This window comes from Pholis gunnellus (assembly GCF_910591455.1).
Source record: "Pholis gunnellus genome assembly, chromosome: 23".
NCBI lineage: Eukaryota > Metazoa > Chordata > Actinopteri > Perciformes > Pholidae > Pholis > Pholis gunnellus.
Genome location: NC_136550.1, coordinates 15,589,550 through 15,611,561, shown reverse-complemented (window position 1 = coordinate 15,611,561; position 22,012 = coordinate 15,589,550). Strand labels below are relative to the sequence as shown.

The 22,012-nt window shown below is 41.4% G+C and overlaps 1 protein-coding gene across 5 annotated transcripts in view; it reads left to right on the top strand.

The window, feature by feature from the left end:
- camk2d1 (calcium/calmodulin-dependent protein kinase (CaM kinase) II delta 1) overlaps positions 1-22,012 on the top strand; it is a gene marked incomplete at its 3' end in the record, with an annotated part of 103,977 nt that overhangs the window by 30,294 nt on the left and 51,671 nt on the right. For all 5 annotated transcript variants that reach the window (XM_079184715.1, XM_079184713.1, XM_079184714.1 and 2 more), the window contains exon 3: positions 16,472-16,531. In XM_079184715.1, coding sequence (XP_079040841.1) covers positions 16,472-16,531 — 60 coding nt within the window. The remainder of the gene's footprint in view (positions 1-16,471; positions 16,532-22,012) is intronic.

The following is a 22,012-nucleotide window of genomic DNA, read 5'->3' as shown; positions in this document are numbered from 1 at the left end:
GTCACTAAAAACATCTGTTTCTCGCAGGAATAGGAATGTTTTTTTCTTTTCATGATGAAATGCAAATCATACTGTGGTGGTTGTAAATACATTTGGAGACCAGATGGCAAATCTGTATGCTCAGCATTTTGAAAGCTGTGAAATACCTAAAGTTAAGTCAAATCACAAGTGTAAAATTGTTAACTGATCATAATCTAAAGTTCAAATGTTGCCAATTCAAGACTTTGGTTGTTAGGGTAATCTCTGGACAAAGTTTATTAGTTCAGATTGTGCCATTGATATTTCAGTTATCCCAAGAGAAATCTGTGGATGTCTGCTCCAACCAAAGACTTTGGTGTTGTATTGGCATACACATCTATTTACATTTCTCAAAGAAATACTAGAAAAACAGTATTATATCTGTACTGCAACTCGGGTATCCCATCGACTCCAGTGTCAGAACATTTCAAAAAATACCCAGTGCGATGAGCTGAAGGTGGATAACGTGACTTAAATGTGTAATCGTACTGCTACCTCTTGTGCATCCACATACTGTTTGCATGTCCGAGTCTCGTTGAGCATGTTGTTGATGGTATAAACAATGTTAAACCTGAACCCTGGCTGCAGTTTGAATTTGCCTGGCGCTATCTAGACTAATTTGAATGAGCAGATGAGGGGGAGGGAGACGGACAAAAATAGATGTTACTACAAACCAAATCCCCAAGGTCTTTGGCACAAAGAAGCAGCCAAGCACAGAAATGCAAAGTATGTACGGTAATTCTTATTTGTGGTAAAGACATATGGCTTATGACCTTAACCAGAATGACTTTTGAATCCCTCTCTTTTAACTAGTGAGGTAATATTGATGTCCTTCATTTCAGTTTGTACGTTATCATTTGACAGAAACAAAAGGCACAACGTGAACATCTATAGCTATGCAGATGACCTCCCGCTACAAATTCCGTCATCTCCAGATGATTTTAGCTCCATTAATAAGGTCATGAAACCCAATCACGTTAAATCCTTTATCATAAGACTTTTTACAGCTGATGAAGGTGATACCGCAAGTGTAGTTTGTCCAGATAAAAATAAACTGCGCTGACTACACATGAATTTGACAACAACAACATGGTTCAAGACAGTTCATTCATGTAGAGGGTGGCTTTATTTTATTTCTGTTGCTTTTAACATAATTATCTTGTCTTTAATATTACAATCCAAATCATATCCATAACGTTAACCACTTTATGGAGCTCGGACCAAAGGTTTGGTGAGCAGCCATAGAGTCAAGTGAGATGGCAAACTGGTTTGTAATTAAGGATTCGAAATTCACTTGCCCCTCGTGCTGTTTAACAGGGCCCAGCGGGCAGACATGCCACACCACCAGAAACATGTCTAAATGCACAGTAAGGCGCAGATTCTAGACATTATTTTAAAAACATCTCAGTTCAGTTAGTACGCCTTTTTATATTGGCATTAGTAAAACCAATAGCCGATCACCCCTCGGCACAATTCTATTAAAAGTATTGAGCCTTTGGTTAAAGCCTGCAGAAAAGGCCTGTAACCATTGCACACTCGACTGGTGGATTAACATACAGACAGAAGTGGTTGGCAGCCGAGCAGAACAGATGTATAGATGTCCATCTGTACACCGACAGGCTGGTAGCGCTTCGCTGGTTTTCAGCTGGCTCCATATTCACTCCCTGGAGAGCCGAACCAAAGAACTGTAAAGCGAGAACAGCCCTGAATTGGGGGTTGTTGAGTTGCAACAAAGCAGGAACATTTTCTAGAAACACTTTGCTTGGAAGGAAAGTGTTAAACAGGTAGAGATGGAAGGAGTGTGTTTAGTCTCTGAGACACCAGTAAGCAGGAATCCTTCCCCCTCTTTTTATTCACCCTGGTGGCATTAACTTTAAATCTGAGAGAAAACACTAGAAATCTGGAAGCTTCTCTGCTCTTCTCTCCTACTGACTCCCGACTTCTCATGCTGCCTTGTTTCTACAAATTGTCCATCACTTGTTCTGTCTTTTTTATTTTGATGCAGCTCACACTCCCTTCTGTCCTCTTCCTCACAAGATGCCCTTCTATACAACTCAATATATTCACTTTAAATTCTCTTTGTTTCTGCACCTGTCCTCTTTTACCCTTCTAGCCGTCACCCCTGATTTTCAATCCATTCTGTCTATTTCTTTTTGGCTCGCACACAGATTGTTTGCCTTTCACTCCTTTCTTCATCTGCCATCAAGAGACACTCTTTCTTCTTCTGGACCTGTATGCAGGGCCCAATGTATTTGAGGTGGACAGTTTCATACCGCCATGGGGCCATGAGGCTGAACGTTTGTGAAAACCTTTCCCCATGTGCCAAGTTTGAAGTAAATAGGAGGAACTGTGATTTTCAGACAAATTTGCCACATGGACTGAAAAAGCCCAAAATGTATGTTTGTCCAATCATCATTTTCACACAAGTGAATCCATACGGTGATAGGATAGTACTGTCCAATCTCAGCCTCTTAGCCCAAGGCATTGTGGAGATATGACCCTATGCACTTGCCATACTTTGGGTCCTGCAATATTGTATTTGGAGTATACAAAGTCTGTCTACTTCCAATAACCCAATGCAAGGCTCAGGGTACTCCAAGTGGTGGCTATCTCTACATTGCCTTGGGCTACAATACCTTAGTGGGCAGGTTCCTGGAGGCCCAGGTTTGTGACACACGGTGGCTCATAAGTCCAAATGTGATCTAGCAAGTGACAATGACAATGTTTATCTATCTATCTTATCTATCTATCTATCTATCTATCACATAACCCATAGAGTCTAGTAGAGGGCAGAGCCAGTTCATGTCTAGTTGAGATTGTGTGTCACACTTAAGCCTGACTGAGCTGGGAATGTCAGCAAGAATGTGTTTTTGCTAATTGCCAACTGAGTGTACCAGATCCTCTTCTCCCATGTTCATTTAGCTAAATTCAAACATCCAAGGTATGACCCTGGCAGAGTTTGCATTGACAAAAAGTCACTTTGTTTGTTACTTGACAACAGTATTTATGTATTCATATAGATGTTGTTGTGTCTCTGCTTTATCCCAAATGTAGCTTGTAGTGCAGGATTTGTCCTGTAACCTTTCAATTATTAAAACACCAATTCCTCAGCCAATATTTAATTGGCTCATTGAGAAATAGTGAGTAACCCTTTCCACAAGGTAAACAATATCGTTACTCTCAACGACATGCATTCATCAACAACTAAATTGTGTTATTGTTGATCAGTCATTAACCTACTCGAGCCTTGATCGTGGGACAAGCGGGAAATCGATGCAGTGACTGCTCAGTATGGAAGATGTATCGGTAAAACTGAAGCATTGCTCACCTTCTGTCAGCCACAGCCACATGCTGGTGACACAGGGTTGCTCCTTCACATCAATCCCCTGATCTTTGAAGTTTTGTGAACGGTTAAAGTGGCCTAACCAAAATGCCAATATGCTTTCCTACTTTAACTAGCTGGACGTTTGAGTTTAGAGATTGGTTCAATCCGTGTGCTGTAGCATTTCAATGGTTAATGTAAGTTTAAAGCACAACATATTATATCTAGAGGTGTCTTTGCGAAGGCCATGGCAACATTCTGCTTTTGAGTTGTCTCAATGTGTTTGACAGAAAGAACTCGGGTCATTTAACGGAAGAAAGAGTGTTGCTAGGAGACCGAAGGGAAGTCTTACAGGATGGTACTTTCCTGCAAAATGTTTCAGGATTGTCACGGGGCATGGTGGAGGACTCAAACGCAGACCAGGCAGAGTAGCGTGCAACAGATATTTAATGAACACAGATAGGAATCATTACCAGAACACAGTGAGTCCAAGCTCAAGACAAGAGACGAGAGGGAAATCCAGCAGGAACGAGACAGGGCAGGCAGACGGGGAAACCGGGAACAGGACGAGCAAAAACGAGCGGGTAGACATGAAGGATGATCTGGCAGTGAGTGACTGAGAGGCAGGAGTTTATAAAGTAGGTTGAACAGGTGAGGGGAGTTGTGCTGATGAGGAGGGAGTGACTGACAGGTAGAGTGAGGAGGGTGTGGAGCTACACAAAGACACACAGAAGACAGAAGGCAAAGCCTAATCGTGACAAGGGGTACATGCCAAGTCTCTTAATTGTCATTTCCTCGATCCTCGCTTGAACCAGAAGTTGTTCTGCTCCGCCATATTGACGGCCATGCCAAAGCTCTTATTTAGCTCTGAGTAGCGAGGATCGAGGAGGGAGGAGGGATCTCGGAGGAGCCATGAGCGAGGAACCACGAGAACAGACTTCCAGGAAGTGTTTTAATTGCCGACACGCCCCCTCATTGTTCATCAGTCATGTGATTGGACGCTGCAGCCGATCGGACTGACTGACTGAGTTTAGCACCAGAGTGAAGACAGATCAGATTAAACTCTAGTTTATATTCGATTAGTTTTCTGATTCACCGTCTGATTTAAATATATGTTCATTGTAGACTGAACAACAAAAGGACCACAAACAACTTTCTTCATTTATTAGAAAGATTTGTCTTTTCATGATCTGATATTTCCCTCAATAACTTTATTATGAAACAATTAAAGTCAGAGAGCTTCTTACATCATTTATCATCATTTCATTCAGTCACGTGAGGCGGATCATTCCTGAGTGTTTGATGAGTTATATAATTTAAGAGAAACAATTATCATATTCTGGGTTATTTAATAATGACGTCCCAGTCACAATTTCAAAACGTACAGACACAAATAATTCATAAATAAGATGATCGCATTCCGCCGGTAGAAATCGATCCTGATCTTATAAACAGAACACAGACACAGTTTGTTAACACTACAGAGAGAAACACCTCTACAGTCATGATTACTGTGTCTTTATTAGTATTTTTACTATTATTAAGTACAGTGATCATGTGAACAGACACAATCTTCTCAAAAGTCTCTCCAGCTGTTAAAGCCGACAGCTGATCACAGCTGTGATCAGCTGTGATCAGCGGCCGCTGTCATCAGAAACAGACGTCGCTTCACGTGACGCAACTGAGGAAAGGACGTCTCATGTCTCTTAAATTATATTTCCTCGTTTCCTCTCTCCTCGCATGGTTTCCTTGTGTCTCTCCATGCATCCCTGGTGGGAGGGACTAAGACGCAAGGAAAGGAGCCAAGTGAGGGAAACGGGGATGCAATTAAGAGACTTGACATGTACCCAAGGATGCAGTGAAATAATTGTAATTATCTTAGTAACCTATTTTTGTAACGCTTTTCAAAATGAACTTCTATTATGCACTTACAATGACTAGAAATGAGCAAAAGGCTTACTTGATACAACACACTCTGTGCTCCTTTTACTGTAGGGCTTTCCTCCACCAAATACATTTTTAGTCTAACATTCATACAGTTTTCTAGATTAATTTATAAGTTGATTTGAGAGAGAGATCTGTAAAACTGAGTTTCTCTACACAAAATCACCACTTTAAGTCTTTTTTTTATCAGAGATGTGTTCTTACGTTTTTTAGAAATAAGTCATTTGGCATGAAAATGTAACCGTTAAGGAGAGCAGGCAGCAGGGGAAGGACCCAAATGTAGATGAGGACAGGCAGACTGGTGCAGTTCAATAATTTATTACAATAAAGGATTACAGTCAGTGAGTCCAAGGGCAGGCGGGTAACAGCAGGCGGGTAGATAACAGGAGAACAGGTAGCAGATAACTAATGTCCAAACAGCAATGATGACCAACCGACGAAGAACACTGAAGAGGTGGGATAAACTAACAAGGGAAGTGACAACAGATGAGGGAACAAACCAGTGATTGATTAACAAGTTGCGATTTGCTCTGCATGTACATTTAACGGCTACTGTCCTCCGCTTCAAAGCAATGGGAGCATGATGTGTAGCACTAGTTTGCACATTTACCAGAATCCAGCATTTTAGGATGTATTGGAGACATTTCTGATACTGGTATTGGAACAATTCTATTTATCCACCAGTCCTCTGAATATAATAATGTTGTCCATAGGTCTGCTAGAATGAACTTGATAATGACAGTTGCCACTCAGTCATTACTTAATCTAAGCGTCTTTTCATGCTCTTCATCAAAACAGTTCATCACAGCTGAGCGATGAATGCGATGAGTGACTGAGTGTGAAACGCACGTCAGGAGGCTGGACTGTCACATTTAGGATTATGACGGATGTCACACTGACTGCTCATGATGCCGTCTGGCTGGCGGCGATAGCAGGCAGCACGCTGACAGCAGTCTCCCTTGGCGGTGCCACCTGCCGGCCCACACGCTGACATGTCCTATCACCTCCCTCCACAGCTCCCATACTGGGGGTAGAAAGTGTGCCTGGGGTGGGTACAGTGAAAGCCGCTCTGTCAGAGAACATGGAGGTTAGCATGCTGTAGTCTGACGGGGTGTTTTTGCTGACAGGGCCCCTTCCTGCTTCACAGCGCTGTAAACAACTGTGTCTATCAAAATGAGTGTAGCTGCTGATGGATGATCGTGATCACTTTTGGTCTCGCTCTGGACTTCTTTACTAGCAGACTTTCATTTACAGACTTAAAGTTATAATCTTAGATTATATTTTTCCATTATTTCCAACCCTGGTTTTAGCGATGGCATGGTGAACTTGGTCGGCCAGTCAGTTGTTTATCTCACAAAATTGAGTTTTGATTTATTAATGTCTGGAATACAATCTATTGCTTTCGTGACAGGTTTTCCGTACAAAGTAGACAAGCACTATAATCTTACAGTCATTAATCACATTCACAACCCACAAACATCATTATATGCCACAGAATGTGTATTCTCTTGTTGTCGTTGTAATGCGTAGCTGTGCTCAGACCCTCAGTTCTGTCTGATCTCTTTTTTTCATTCTCGTCACCTCTTTCCATTTCCCTCAGCACCTCTCTCTCAACTCAAGCACACACACTCTGAATGTTAGTCACAGCTGGTGTGTGTGTGTGTGTGTGTGTGTGTGTGTGAAATTTTTAACCTCTTCCATATCACATCAGCCACACACATCTGTTTTGTTGTTGTTGTTTGGCTTCAGTTATGTCTACACTGATATCTTTCAGATAACTTAAGTCTTAACAGGAAAACAGACTCAAATACAAACCTGCAGTACAGAGAAAGCCGACTGCTTCTTTTAATGCCTCCACTCCAGCAGCAGTGGTGTCCAGGAGAGGCATTACACAATGTTTTCGTGGGTGACCCTCACAACAGCCAACTGCTACTAAATGCTTGGGATGTGTTACATGCAGAGGTCAAAGTTCATGTATGTATGTATGTATGTTGTATGTATCTATATGACATAATGTCCGTACGTCAGTCCGTCCTGTCCTCTTGAACGCAGTATCTCAGGAACGACTGAAATACATTTCTTCAAATTTGGCACAGACGCCCACTTGGACTTAAGGATGAACTGAAGAGATGTTGGTGGTTAAAGGTCACTGTGACCTCACATGTCATGTTTTTGGCAAAAACACAAGAATTCCTATCCTAATTATGACAATTTCACACAAATGTGTAATAGCATAAAATGATGAAGTGATGACATCTTGGACAGAAATGAATGTAAACTGTAACTGGTTGCCAGAAGCATACAGCCGTGAGGTGGTAATTCAAATTGAGATATTAAGTCACATTTTAGGGTTTTTATTGCAGAAGTTTTCAACCCCTGGTACCCATGTTAACTTTTTTAGCGACATAAACTGTGTGAGGGAGTTTAGTGAGTGGGTTGGACCTCTTTGTGTGGTCTCTGAGGTCATGCTGTAGCTAAGGCCAGGCTTTGGCTGGAATATCCTCTGTCGCTGAAAGTGGGCCAGAGAGATTGGGCTACAAGTGTGCGTGTGCGTGCGCGTGTGCATGCGCGTGTGTGTTTCTTGCAGTACAGAAGGATTGGCCTGGGGAAGCCCAGACTGAGATGTTGGACCAGAATATGGTCCATATTCTAAGCAGTGCAGACGGACACACCGAGGAGAGACGGGAGCTCTGGGTAGACGGAGACCTGGACAGTAATTGCGGTGGATAGAAAGGTCACCTGCACAAATAGAAAAACCTTTCATTCTATATTCTTTTGGTGTGGAGGTGTTAAGCTGGCACATTTAATTAGCATATATATATATATTAACATATAGTTTCAGGCTGTCTATGATCAGTGGTATGAGATAAACTAACAGTAAAGTGGGGAGCAGAGAGCTGAGGTTTATGGCACCAATGAGAACCACGTAGCAGGAGAAGACATTTAAAAAGCACAACAAAGAGAAGAATCCCATAATCAGGAAAAGTCTGAGACTCCTTTTTGTTACAGGCCCCTTCCAGGTGGTTCAGGAGCTTTTGCAAACTTTCTTAAAGAATTCAGTCTTTTGTGTTCCTTTTGTAGTCTCAACACTATCACTACGCACAATCAGCCCCAAAGGCATTCTCGGCCCTTCACTTTTGAAGAATGCAAAAACCCATATATTTCCAATGTCTGCGTGAAGTGGGTGTGATTGTCATCTAGTACTTCTGCATAGTTTATCTTTGTTTTCCCCATAAACTCATTCCCACTCAAAGCTCTAATTCCACGGACCACGTGTAGAGACTTAAAGCACAAAACAGGACAAGAGTGCTGTTCTTCCAGTGCAATCTGACCTCAAATATCTTGAATGAAAGTCTAAAGGTATACAAAGCCACTTTCAGCATGTTTGTGTCACTCTTGTTTTCTTCTGTAACAATACTATTACCTATGAATGTTGTTGAAGATGAATCACCAAAAGGCTTCACTGATATGTTACAGTTCAAATGCTTGCTCATCTTCAGTGTTAGCCACCTGGTGTTCCGAGTCAGATTCATGTCTTTGTTGAACTTGAATATTAAGATCTGATATGCAAGCTTTCTATGCTTAGGTTTTCCTGTTGGCTCAGGAGGTAGAGCGGTCGTCCACTCATCGGAAGGCCGTGTTTTGATCCCTGGCCCCTGCAGTCTACCTGCCAAAGTGTCCTTGGTAGGTTTGGGGATCACGGAGTAACTCCCAATACTTAAAACATTGCAAGAAATTCTTCTACGATACATCGCAATATCAGAAGAACAAAGTTGTCAGGTTCACAGAATTAGACGACTGAGATTTAAAAAAGACAATGTACAACAAAGTGCATAGTCTTAGTTTAGTGCCGATTTAATACACACACACACCTCACCGCTGACTTCCAGTGAAACGCATGGCACAGCCACTCTCCATGTTGTGAACATACAGTTGAGGCATCTGGTAAGTGTGTTCTCTCCTTTTGACCTCAGCTTGACTCCTCTCCCTCTCTTCATCAGCGTATGCACAGACAACACACACATGCAGGCGCATGCACACATCCTACATGCACACATTTGACATGGCCCTCTTATTATTACAATGATTCTAATTACACCCACAGCAGAGTCTCCAGTGCAACTGCAACCCCAGCAGTGCATGACGCCTTGAGGCTAATAATGAGCGTTGTCAGCTCATGCATCACAATAGAACTGTGAAACGGACCGACTAACCCTCTGTGGGGCTGCACAATGAGGATTGGCACATTGTCAGTAAAAATGTTGTTTACATCCCTCAAGTTATCATCATATTCATGAGCCGGTGTGCTCAGGTCTGTCTAAGGATGTGTGTTTGGGCTCCCTGCCAGCCTCAGAGGAAACGAGGATCAGTAGAGCGATGCTGGGAAGAGTTTTGTGATGGCATATCTCGTGTTGCTACTCAAGGACAGTTAGAGAGGGAGTTTATAGAGTTTCTTTGGATACTCCACCTCCAAGAATCCTTATTATATTTTCCCTGCACGCTTCCCAAGTTTGGAACATGCTTTTCAGGGGTGTACGTTAGATAAACTGGACAGGGTTGATTAGAAGTCAGAGTGTTGGTTCTTTTTTAATTGTTCAAATGTAAAAAGAAAAATCTTTTCCGATCCAAAGCTCAAGACAGAAAGTTGGTTCACCCAAACAGTTTGTTCATTGTGCATGAAACATTGCTCACTCCTTCTGTGAGCCTCTAAATCAGAGGAAAGTAGTCTGGTAGGGTCCGGTCCTCTGTACATTCTCAAAGACCTAGTGGCGGTTTGCAGTACAGGGATTTGTTTGTTGTTTTGTTGTTTGTTTGTCGGTACATGACTTACAGTATGTTATACTTGAATCGAAATTGTGAGATCGGCATTAGTGCTGCATTCATGTAGTTTCAGATTAATCTGAAGAATGTGTTCCCAACTTGGAAAAATTGGAACAAAAACTCAAAAACATCTAATGGGTTGTTTTAAGAAATAAAATAAAACAGAGTCCATGTAGTTTCCAGATTTAAACTTGAAGTTCATGAACACAAAGTCCGAAGAGCGACTTCCCATCCTGGGAAATGGGACCATCCGAGGAGCACCTGAATTGTCTGTGCTCTCCAAATGACGAGTGCCATTCTAGTTTTCTTATAAATTGGCTTTAAATTGTTCCAGTGTCGGTGTGTTTGTGTCCAGCACGTACCTGCAGGTTTTTAATCTGTGCTCGCTGCCTTTCCAACACTGTTTTGTTTGTCTACTGCTGTCAAACGGTTTCAGGTTTCCTCCAAATACCCCTCAGTTTTAAATTTGTTCTCCGGTCCGGAAAAGTGACCCGCGATCATTATTGAACAGCAACAGCAACAGCATGCATTTGGGCTGTGATTAAACTGTGATGTGTCTGTTCATAGTGTGTCCAGCTGATATGCTGTGATCCAATCAAATGGTTTACGCCAACCTTCTATACCTGTTGTGATGATTTTAGAAGCTTGTTATGGGCTGCATTACTGTGCACGCGACACATTGTGATGCTAAGCTTCCAGTTTATTTCACCAATACCTGCTGATTTCTTCTGTTCTTCAGCTGTTGCTCAGAGGGCTCTTTGTCTCTTTCAGTCTGGTTGAATCAGTGACAGTCTTTTGTTCTCCATGTACACAACATGAGTGTTTTGCAAACCATTCATACAAAATAACTTTTATTTGTGAAGAAGATGTTCTACAACCTAAAAGCATGAAAGACAGTTCAAATATGTGGCAGGCGATCCCAGCAGTGTAGTCGCTTTGACGAGGTCATCATCAATCATTTCAGCTCTTACTATTGTACCGGCTGGTAACGTGACCCAAAGGTTACCATAGCACCCAGTATGGCGCTTGGTGTCCCCCACAAATCAGTGGGTGGACCAAAGAGGAATATGTGATGGTCCACCGTGTCAAACAGTATTAACACGGAGCACCTGCCAGAACTCGTTCTCACACATCCTGTCTTCTCCTCATCTGATGATGCTTTTTCTGCATTCCTGTTGACTCTCTGCTGTTCTTTGGCTCAGTCTGCTGGAGCGAGCATCTTAAGGTGAGAGCCAGGAAGTGTGAAGGGAGATGTTGCCAGGGGGAATTAAGGAAAGGAAACACATTAGGATGTGTGTGGAGGCAGTGAGGGGGCGGCGGGGCTGCTTTTAGCTGTTTTTCTTTCTTTTTTTTGTATCACATTCACTCTCTTGGTCTCCTGGCACCAAACTCCATTACTCACCTATTACTTTAATGACATCAGGTGAAATTGGTGAGTGAGGACGTATGTCTTCTCATACTTACTTAGTGCTCAGAGGTCAGTAGCTTGGAAGAAGGGTTCCTCCCTCTAATGTTAGGGCAGCCTGACTGTTTGTTCTGTGATGAGTAATATGTGAGTGGGAAAGACTTACTCTTTGTACTATGGTGAACTGGAGTGGACCATGGTCTGGCCTAGAAGCTAAAACCACATATTGTGAATACATAAACAGTGCACCTGTGTGTACATTAAATGCTTCCTCAGAATGTCCCAACGTGACCTGAACCTTAAACTTGACCAATGAAAGCAGCATATCAATTCATAAAATCTGATTATTATTATTACATATAATACACAGCTGTAATAGTTAGTGTTCAGTACTAGAGGAACTACAGAATGTGAAGTTGGAGAACAGCACACGTCTGTTAGCCTAAATAAGTACTAAGAACCTGGAACAATCCAGGTTTTGGTCTTCGACTTATTTATAGTCAACTAGCTACTTTACTTTTTCCTTCTCTACAGTGAAGGCGGTATGTAGTACAGACTATAAACCCCCCTAAGGCAAGTTTGTGACTGTGAAAACTGACTTGACTTGACTCTTAATAATAACAATACCACACCATCAATGGAAAACACATGTGGCGATGCCTGAACCCTGTATATTCAGCACAAACATCCACATGAGTTTTTTTCATCTCATCATGTTTGCTTCATCACCAGTCACCCAAATTGTTGAGAGAAAAAACATTTTGCTGCTGTGACACAGTTGATTGGTTCGATGCCTGGATTGGCTTCATGAATAAGAAATGGAAGCTTTGTTTGTTCATGCTGCTTGAATGAAAGTTATTGGTGGATAAATTGCATTTATATTTAATTATATTTAATTCCTCTTCGTAGAAAAGAGATTCAGTGCGGCTGGAGATGGTGAGTGAGCGCCACTCATGCTGTAAAGCATGTTGGGTCACAGATTAGCAGCGTGCCATGCAGCGGGTGGAGAAGATGCTGTGGAGACGGGGAGAGGAGTAGACGTTCACCCAGTGAGGACAGCGGCCCCTGTAAAAGCACATCCCATTGGTCTGATTACAGACTTGTAAAGCGAGGTGCTATTGGAGAAGGTGTGATCACATCTGGCTAAACTAAAATCAGTTTGCAAGGGAGCAGAAGTCTCATTGGTGCTGGTTCAGAATAAAAATACATTTAGATAAAAACATCAAATGGCAAATTTGCTCAGCGGGAAAAGATCTCTAAAGTTATTTCAATCCATCCTGTTCGTGAGGAAATTTCATATTACGATATTTCACTTGAAGTGAACATTTTCAACCTCATGGCAAGAAGTAGAGTCAGTGCATCATGAACATCTTTAAGGTTCATCCTCTGGTGTAACCTGACCTGCCAGATGCTTTGTTGCAGATAACCATCTGAGTTTGGTAAAGGGCAGTTACTTTCAAATAATACTTGGCAGATGGTTGTCTGTCAATTAAAATAAAGAAGAGCGAAATATATCTTTCAGTGAGAAAAGAATGAAGAAATACAGTTCTGATATAAGTGATGCTCCCAGCACGCTGATTGGTCCCTGCTCCGGCTTACCGGACACTAAAGCATTACTTGAAGACAGCTTTTCGTGTGTCATGTGATCCAGCGATTCTTAACTGATCTTGGGACATTACGAGAATCCACCAAATATTCTATCTATTGTTGGGGATTTATCACCTCGGGCAAAGAGCCCACTGTATAATCTACACCTCAGAAGGACCCCGCGCAGATCGTTTGAATTGGAAATACTTTGATGAACAACAGATGACAGACGATCTATAAGTATTAACAATTTAATAAGTCAAGCATCAGAACATATAATGCATAGATCTATGGTTTCACAGAACACCATCAAAGATTAAGTATCCCTGGCATCAGACACAAAGTCAGGGCTCAGAATACGTATCTCTCGTCTCGGTGGTTGTGAGCCCTGTTCTAACATTTCCCTGTTTCTTTATCCTCTCCAATGAGGATTTGACCTCGTCCTGCACAGGGATGTATCATCTTCGCACACACACACACGCCAGGATAGAGGCGTGTGTGTGTGTGTGTGTGTGTGTGTGTGTGTGTGTGTGTGTGTGTGTGTGTGTGTGTGTGTGTGTGTGTGTGTGTGTGTGTGTGTGTGTGTGTGTGTGTGTGTGTGTGTGTGTGTGTGTGTGTGTGTGTGTTTTCCTGCTGTGGGAGTTCTGCCTGCTGAGGGAATTCTCAAGGTGTCGGTCCTGCGTCCATTTGTTGCTACACAATATCCAACGGAGTTATCCGTTTCATAACACAACTAGTTATAAGTTTAAGTTAAACCACCTGTGAGTCAGAGCTTCTTCTTTGTACGGGGAGCGCAAAAGTGCCTCGCCCGGAGCGCTTGAAACCTTTGCTCAATGACCACGCAACACTATTGCAATTGAGCACATACATAATTCTTATAAGTTCAATGCCTCTATATATTTTTAGCATATTTCTACACTAGTATTGTTGTTGAGATATCTCACACTGGACCAAAGACAATCGACTCACCTACTGGCTGAAATTGCCGTCTCTACAGCCATGCTGCTCTGCTTTTAGCGGGACTTGTATAACAGTATTCAAAGTCGTGAGATGATGAATGTCACTCGACGATAGTTCCATTAAAAAAGGAGAGACTGAAAGGGATTTTGGCATCTCCTATGTGGACGTCAAATCAGAGCTGGTGGTAAATGTAATCCATGAGTTCTCATGCTGACGAAGCTGCGCTGACAGTGCCTACATGTACCAGAATACATTGCATGCAAGCTACTGACGCCCAGCCAAAACATAGTTTAGAGTTTACCAAGACAGCTCACTGTTAACCACATCGTCAGCTTCACGTCTTCTGGTTTTACCTTTCACAATAAAAGCCCAGTGCAAATTCACTCAGCATTTCAATAAGAGGTAACTCAACAAAAAAGCTTACAACAGCGTAACCTACATTTACTATCAGCACTGAATCCAGTGGTGTGGGAGTGGCTTCGTTCTGGGTAGATCTACCTCTAATGACTACAATATATGTTATGTTTTTTCTGAATCTTCATGAACATCTTTCAACTATACCATGTAGTACCACAGGATTAATTTAAGGTGGTATTGCCCACCCTATTGTAGTGCATGCTGTGCACACTTGAGCTCCACCTTTCTTGAATCGTTAGATATGGCTGTGTCAAGCCCACTCTTGATCCACAATGGTGAATAATACAATACTTTAACACGAGCTGTTTATGAAATATTCAACAGTCTTTTGGGTAACTTAGTCTCCATTAATACATCCTCCTCTAAGCCTCTTGATTTAAATTGCAAATGAGCTGAATTGGAGATGACCCTAGTGACGCTCTTTAATGTCTGAGCTGCTTACAGTACAGGATGGAGCACTCCACTCCATCCTGTTTCTGTTGTTGTTGCCATAGTGTCTAGGGGATCTTTACTAAATCTAATTTGTATCATTTGTATAGAAATGAGTTATTTCTATCAACCTTTTCACTGAGTGATGCATCTGTAAACTTGATATTTGTAAGGGTTTTATCAAATGTGCTAACAGTGAAAAGTGTTAAATAAAATCAAAGTGCCAGTTGACTAGTTTAGTCTCAAGCATGCATAGGGACACATTGAAGTCCTTATTTAGTTAGTATTAATTTACTTAATTCTGAACTACAGTCTCAGAAAAACACAAGCACAGCTGCTGTTTAATAACAGCAATGGCCTGGATGGAATCAGGACAACTGTAAGGTGGTGTTGGCAGAAGAATAAACCCTAAAAGAGAGCTCTTCTCTCAGAGCAAGTTCCAGTAAGTGGATGTTAACATTTCTATATTTGACATCCTCTGTCTGGTGATACCAAGGCCTGCACACAGTAAGAGGATTTCACAGCATGAAGATCTAAATGGACTGTACATGACCATCACAAAGTGAATTCACTCTTTGCATTCACTGGCTGCTTTCACTGACAATGGCTTAGTCTGGAGTTGTAACAATTAGTCGATTAATCTGTTACTTGATCGACATTAATCTGTAATTTCTTTTGATAGTAAAATAGTGTTTGGCAATTTGCTTAAAAAATATGACTAGCATTTGATGGTTGATGGAAAGCAAGAAATTGGACCTTAAGTTGGAACTCTTATTTTCAAAGTAAAGAGTGAACTTCATATCGAGACTGTTGCAGTCATTCATTTATTCATTTTCATTTATTTTATTGCATTGAGTGCTTGAGTTTAGGACTGAAACAGCTTTCCTTTTTGACGGTTTACACTGACTTCAGGACAATTCAAATTCTTTCTCCCGAAGGTTTTGGGACGGGGGTGAAACAATTTTGTCTGGAGCCTTAAAACCCAGAATATAATATGGCAATTAAATGCACTAAATGGGTAGAGTTTTGAGGGATAATTAGTGTATGCGGTTTATTAAGCAATTCAAATGTTTTTTTTGTTATTGAAATAAATTAGGTGTTCCTCCTAAATAAAGCAAAAGTATTTTTGCTACTTTCATTGTAACATGACATCTCTTCTACATCTGGTTCTCCCTCATGTTAACTCACAGATGCATTGGCCTCTGGCCTCTGCCCCAATGGTCCCTTCTAAAAGCCACTTTTTTGGAGTTAGGGAGTTGGTGTTTACAAACTACTGTATTCTTGGTGATGAGCTTGGACTTGCTGTTCCTCTTTGTCAGCACTTACTCTTTGTTTAGCTGAATATACGCTACATAGTAGATATGTTTCTGACTAGATAACACATGCTGTCTTGGCAGGAGTACTGTGGATGTGCCAGAGAGTACACAGTAATGACTTTTACTGCACATTTGTTGTGGAGGTAAAGGTGGGTGGTGTTTCATATGTGGAATCTCTGTAGAGGTTTGAAGAATGCGAGGAGGCCTCAGCAGACGGATGATAACAGATATGTTGTCTTTTTGTCTCCACAGATCACCAGAAGTTGGAGCGAGAGGCCAGGATCTGCCGCCTGCTCAAGCATCCCAACATCGGTACTCCCATTATATTTACTGCATCTCTTTCTGTCCTCCCTATGATGCCATGAGGAGAGTTATGTTTAATATATATCCAAGTGTTTCAAAACATACAAAGGTTAGCTCTGAAGATGGTTTGGTAGATGTATAGAACTTCTATTAATTAAAAATGTATGCTGTGCGCTGGAATGACATATTCATCCTTTGTGCTTTTGATAACTATCCACTAGGAAGCCAGAGGTTGTGTTCCTCAATCCACGTCTTCTTGTACATATTGACCCTTTGATCATCAACCATATTTAGAAGTACACATTCTGCTCACACACATACGCACGCACACACACATTTTGTCATGTTCGGGGACATTGCAATGTCTCTTCAAGTTAATTTTGTTAATACATCCCCAAATCACAAATTTACCTTAACGATTTACAATCTGTACAAGATGTGACACCTTCTAGGCCTTCGAGATAGAGCTCCCTTCAGATAGGGAAGAGCATTTAACAAGGGGGGAAAAGAACCTTAAGAAATGGATCCTTGACCCTAAGGACATGTTCCAAACTAATTCAGATCTGTGTGGAAAACAAACTGGGCCAGCCTGGTGATGCAGTGATGCTGGCCAACACAGAGGCAGCCAGCAATGTGACATCATCTGGCCAGGTGCTGCATCGACCAATCAAATGAATGAATGAATGAATTAATTTGGTAACCATATTTCTACAGTTTACCTAGAGATGTAAAATCTTGTCTCAGAGTGTTTTGGCATATGGAAAGCCAAAGTGTAGAATTGTTAGAATCTGAATTGTAAGTCGCTTTGGATAAAAGCGTCTGCTAAATGACTGTAATGTACTACTTTTTCCTTCAGTAGATATCTGAGGAGGTCTACTTCTTCCACCTCTGAATGATACCATTAGTTTATTGAAATGTTAAAATGGTTTTATGTCACTCTCATACGCATTCTTCAGATACAGTTGATGTGGTGGGCTGTGCCAGCAAAGCCGTCTCTGCTGGCCTAAACAGAATCACAAAGTTATAGCTATTTTATAATTTTTCATAAATACACTACATGTATTCTAATTATTTTTCCCATTAGCTTTATTTCTCATTACACAGCTACTGTCTTCCTCAGTTGCTCTGCTTCCAGTGCAGCTTGTTTTAAGTAGAGCTTTTATCCAATCAGATTTCACCTCTGTGTCTCTAGGTAGAAGAGAGGCCCGAGGCCCGCTAGGTAGACTTTGCAGATTAAAGTATATGGGGACGATATTGTTGATTGTCATAGTGTTCAACCAATCAGATCTTTAGTTTGACATGTTGGGTGTATTCTTTGACGTGCCAGAGCCTGCTAGCTGGCCTACAAGTACGTCAGCATTAATGTGCAGCTCAGCAATAACGTGCGCCGTGATTGGTCAGTGGGCTAGCTTGACTGTTGTGACGCTGAAGCAGCTATCAGAAGTTAGTATTAGTAGTAATAGTTCAAGTTGAAAGATATGTAAGAAGTTATGACATTGACATTTTTTGCGTTTTGCTTGGTGTAGATTCTTTATTTTTTTACCCTTGCTTTGTTTTTTTAACACTCAATGGCTGAAGGAGGAGAAACAGATTTCTCAAGGACATTTCCAGAAAAGGTGGACATCGTAAGAAAGGGTCGGCCAACCCCACAGCTAGCAGCCCTGACCCAGCCAGGAAAATGATTTGTATGAACAGTATTCTTGGCTGACGGCGTCGGAGAAGCGTTGCACATTTTATGGCTAAGAATGCATCTTATTTACAACTGAGCATCTTGGTGTTTGGAGCTACGCTACGCTAACCTGAGGTGGCTAACCAAGGCAGCAAAATGACACGATGGCACAACAGGACACTTACAAGCTACGGTGCTTTTGAATACTTTTGGAGAGACCCGAGTGGATCTACAACTCAATGAACATGTTCGCAGGAGGACCTCTGGCTGGAACTGAACCGCACCGATGTTCTGTACAACCGCGTCATTTAACTCTTCATTAACAAAGAAAGGAGGATGGACTTTGTCTTTAAGTGAACAGCAGCTTTGGTAAGTGAAGTGCTTTTGTGTTTTTACATCTGCAGTAGCGTTCATTTGTCTATGATGTCATTTTTATGATATGGTTAATATTGTTCCCTCTGATGTGAATAATATCTGAATGGCTTGTGCTCTTTAGTGTGTGGTGAAATATGTGTTTTAGGGTTAGGGTCGGACATTTGATTCTCTGTTTGGGCTTTTGTTTTCTTTTACAAAGCAAGAATTATGGTCTGGAGAAATGAGGATTGTGTGGCGATTGCTTTAGCCCTGTTTGAATCAGTAGGAACAGCTAAACGCTGAGGGGAGAGTGTATCGTATGTGCTGCTGTTGTTTTCCTGCTAAGCTAGTTTAGTGCGCCTCCCAGAACACACGGCCTCACCAGAGTACAATGTTGTGGTTCCGGGGTGGTTCAGACAGGATGTTGCCAGGTTGAGCGAAGTCCACCGAAAACATATTTCCCACAATTTAAGCTTCTGCATTTTCCAAATGCACTAGTATTATTCAAACGTATTGTTCGGTTCGTAAGCCTCGTACCGAGCGGTTTAATATGAATATGTGTATTGTTACACCCCTAGAAACAAATAATAACTGTAGCTGTGACATCATAATGAGGTTATTAGGAGATGGTTCAACTGTAGTAGGACAGCACTGAAGGCCCAGGTATAAAATGCACGGCCCACTGAGTTCATGTAGTGTGTGCACTATGTACCTCTCCATCATCTGCTGCTGTCTCTCTCTCTCTGACTTCAAGGAAGTGTGTTCACACAGAGTTTACACAGATAGTAAAATTAACCGTTTACCGTTTTAGTTCCTGTTTTGAGCCTCGGCGTAACATTATGTAATATGAGCTTTGTAAAATACAATCAAAGGTCATCTACCATCATGATGAAGATACATGTAACACACTTTACGTTATATATCATATTCACAGGCTCACTTCTTACATTCTCACATCATTCTCTTTTGGAAAAATACAAAGAGATTATTTTATTTTTCCACCTGGACCTATACGCTCTGTCATTTCTCCTCGACTCTTCCCGCTCGCGCATGCATGCACGCACGCACGCACGCACGCACGCACAGACGGTTTTGCTACACAGTCTATTGGTATTCACTCACATTACGTATTTGAGTTGATCTTCAGAGGCTTACATTTAAAGCGTCAAAGCGTTTGTGGCTTCAGGCGGTAAAATGACGTGGCGTGTACGCTGATACAAATACTCTTAATAATAATAAGCACTTCAAAGAGACGTAGAGATTCTGAACTATTAATGCAGAAGCCACAAAAACCAAGACATTTTAATTGCCACCTCAGTAATGACTTTGCCACACATTAAAAACTGCCATTTATTTGTTGTTTGGTCCCTTTTGTGTAAATGAAGGATTGGGGGGTGGGAGTGAGAGTGAGAGACAAATAGAAGATACCAGGTTTTGGGTTTGCTGGTTTATTGTCCCGGTGTCAGATATTGACTAACCGACAGATCACAGAGGAGGGTTTAGTTAAGAGAGGGTTATTTTACAGAGGCTTGCGTTGCCAAGTCCATTAACGGAACCAAACCGAGGTGAAACATGGTAATTACATTTTGACAGCAGAGGCTTTAATAGGTGGTTAGTTAACAGCCACTAAAAGAGCTCTTTAAATAGATATTAACTCTAATAGATGAGGAGAAAACCATCTAGAGCCCACCAGACATTGGATTTTAAGGCCAATGCTGATATTTGAGATTGATAAAAGTCTGTGATAAAGTATGTTTAAGTTAAGATATTTAATAGTTGTTAATGAACTTAAATGTCAGAGATTGCATGAGGATGTCCATTCTACCCCCATTCTGTTTCTATTGTGTTAACAATGTACGTTATCAGAAGAGTGGATACTGATTGATTCCAGAATTGAATCGGTCACTGGAGATTGTCATTACTGGCCGGCTCACACATGGCCACACTATTGGAGGTCGACCTGTCTCCTGTTCCGTAGTGATTGGCTGGTAGCAGGTAGCGCTGCTCTCATTGCGATTCCATTCACACAGCCTTCAGCTGTGGGAAAGCCCTTGTTCCCCTAAGGTCGTCGTGGTGATAGATCTCTGATGTCAATCTGACGAGCTAACGGAGAAATCAGAGATTGGCTACGGGGGAATCTTTTCACCCATCATCTCATGCTCTGGCCTGTTGGTCTTGAACCTTTTGTATCACTGAAATTGGAAGTAGCTCTTTCGAAAAGCTCCCTACTTCACATTCACACAGTCTCACACATTCACAGTACAATCGGTCTCTTACTGCTGGTTGAATTACCAATGGAGTCTGTAGATACTGACATGATAAGAGGCCAAACACAAATCAGTCGTATCTTATTGAAACATAGAGCCAAAATCATTTGTAGCTGAGCTTTCCATTGTGCCTGTTTAAACCTGCATTACTGTTGCTCTAAATGGTAATTGATCTTGCTTACTAACCTGATTTGTCAAGGATTTGGTTTCAATAGCTTTTTATTAAAGATTAAGCCAGTATCACATCTAAATCCTTAAGAACCCCTTATCAAATCCATTTAGGATTTAATAAGGGGTTTAACTCAAAGCTATGAATGCCAGTCAAATGAATGTTTGCTACCTGCAGCTGAAACCTGAAGATATAACACGTAGAGTAAATTACTCTAACACATTTACTGATACGTTGGCAGGACAGGACAGGACAGGACAAATGTAGCCAACCTATTTTTGTTTATCTTATTTTCAAAAGCTTCTTGCTTCATATACTGGAGATCTTGGACCAGAATTCTTAATTTGATAAACTCAAATTGTTCATATGATTTGCAGAAAGTTGACCGACTTCTGAGAAGTATGCGATATGATCGTTGCAGTCGAGATGACTCGGCACTCAGGATTCAGGATATTCAGTTGTTTCAGCGCTACATGCCACTAAATCCCACACGCTGGTCCTGTAAATGATAAGGAAATTGGCCAACATTGCAACGTTGGCATACAGGTTCGACCAACTGTTTAACAATGTTAGTTGGTGTTCATTGTTCTTTGTGAGTGGGGATAGATAAGATATTTGTTAATTTCAGTATTCTATGATCGTGGGAACGCATTTTAAACTGAACCTGCCTATTGAAACCCAACCCTATGATGGTCAGTGACGCTCTGTATAGAAATGATGATAAAGATCTACATTTTATTTAGGGACAGAAGCAATTTCTTGCTTGTAGATTTTAGTTTATACATGACACATCTAGGTCACTAATACATTGGGTATACATTATCATAAAAATATGCCTTGGGCCAACAATCAAAGCTGCCTCTCTCTCAGAATACAATACATGTTTCAAAGCTTGGATCAGGCAGTGTTGCTGTAACAAAGCCTCTGTAACCCCTGAGCTAATGCTAATGCACCAGTACTCCATTCTGGTCGGAGGCATCATGATGGCCGTGGTTACACTTGTCTTTTGAATACGACCTTTGTCATCTGAT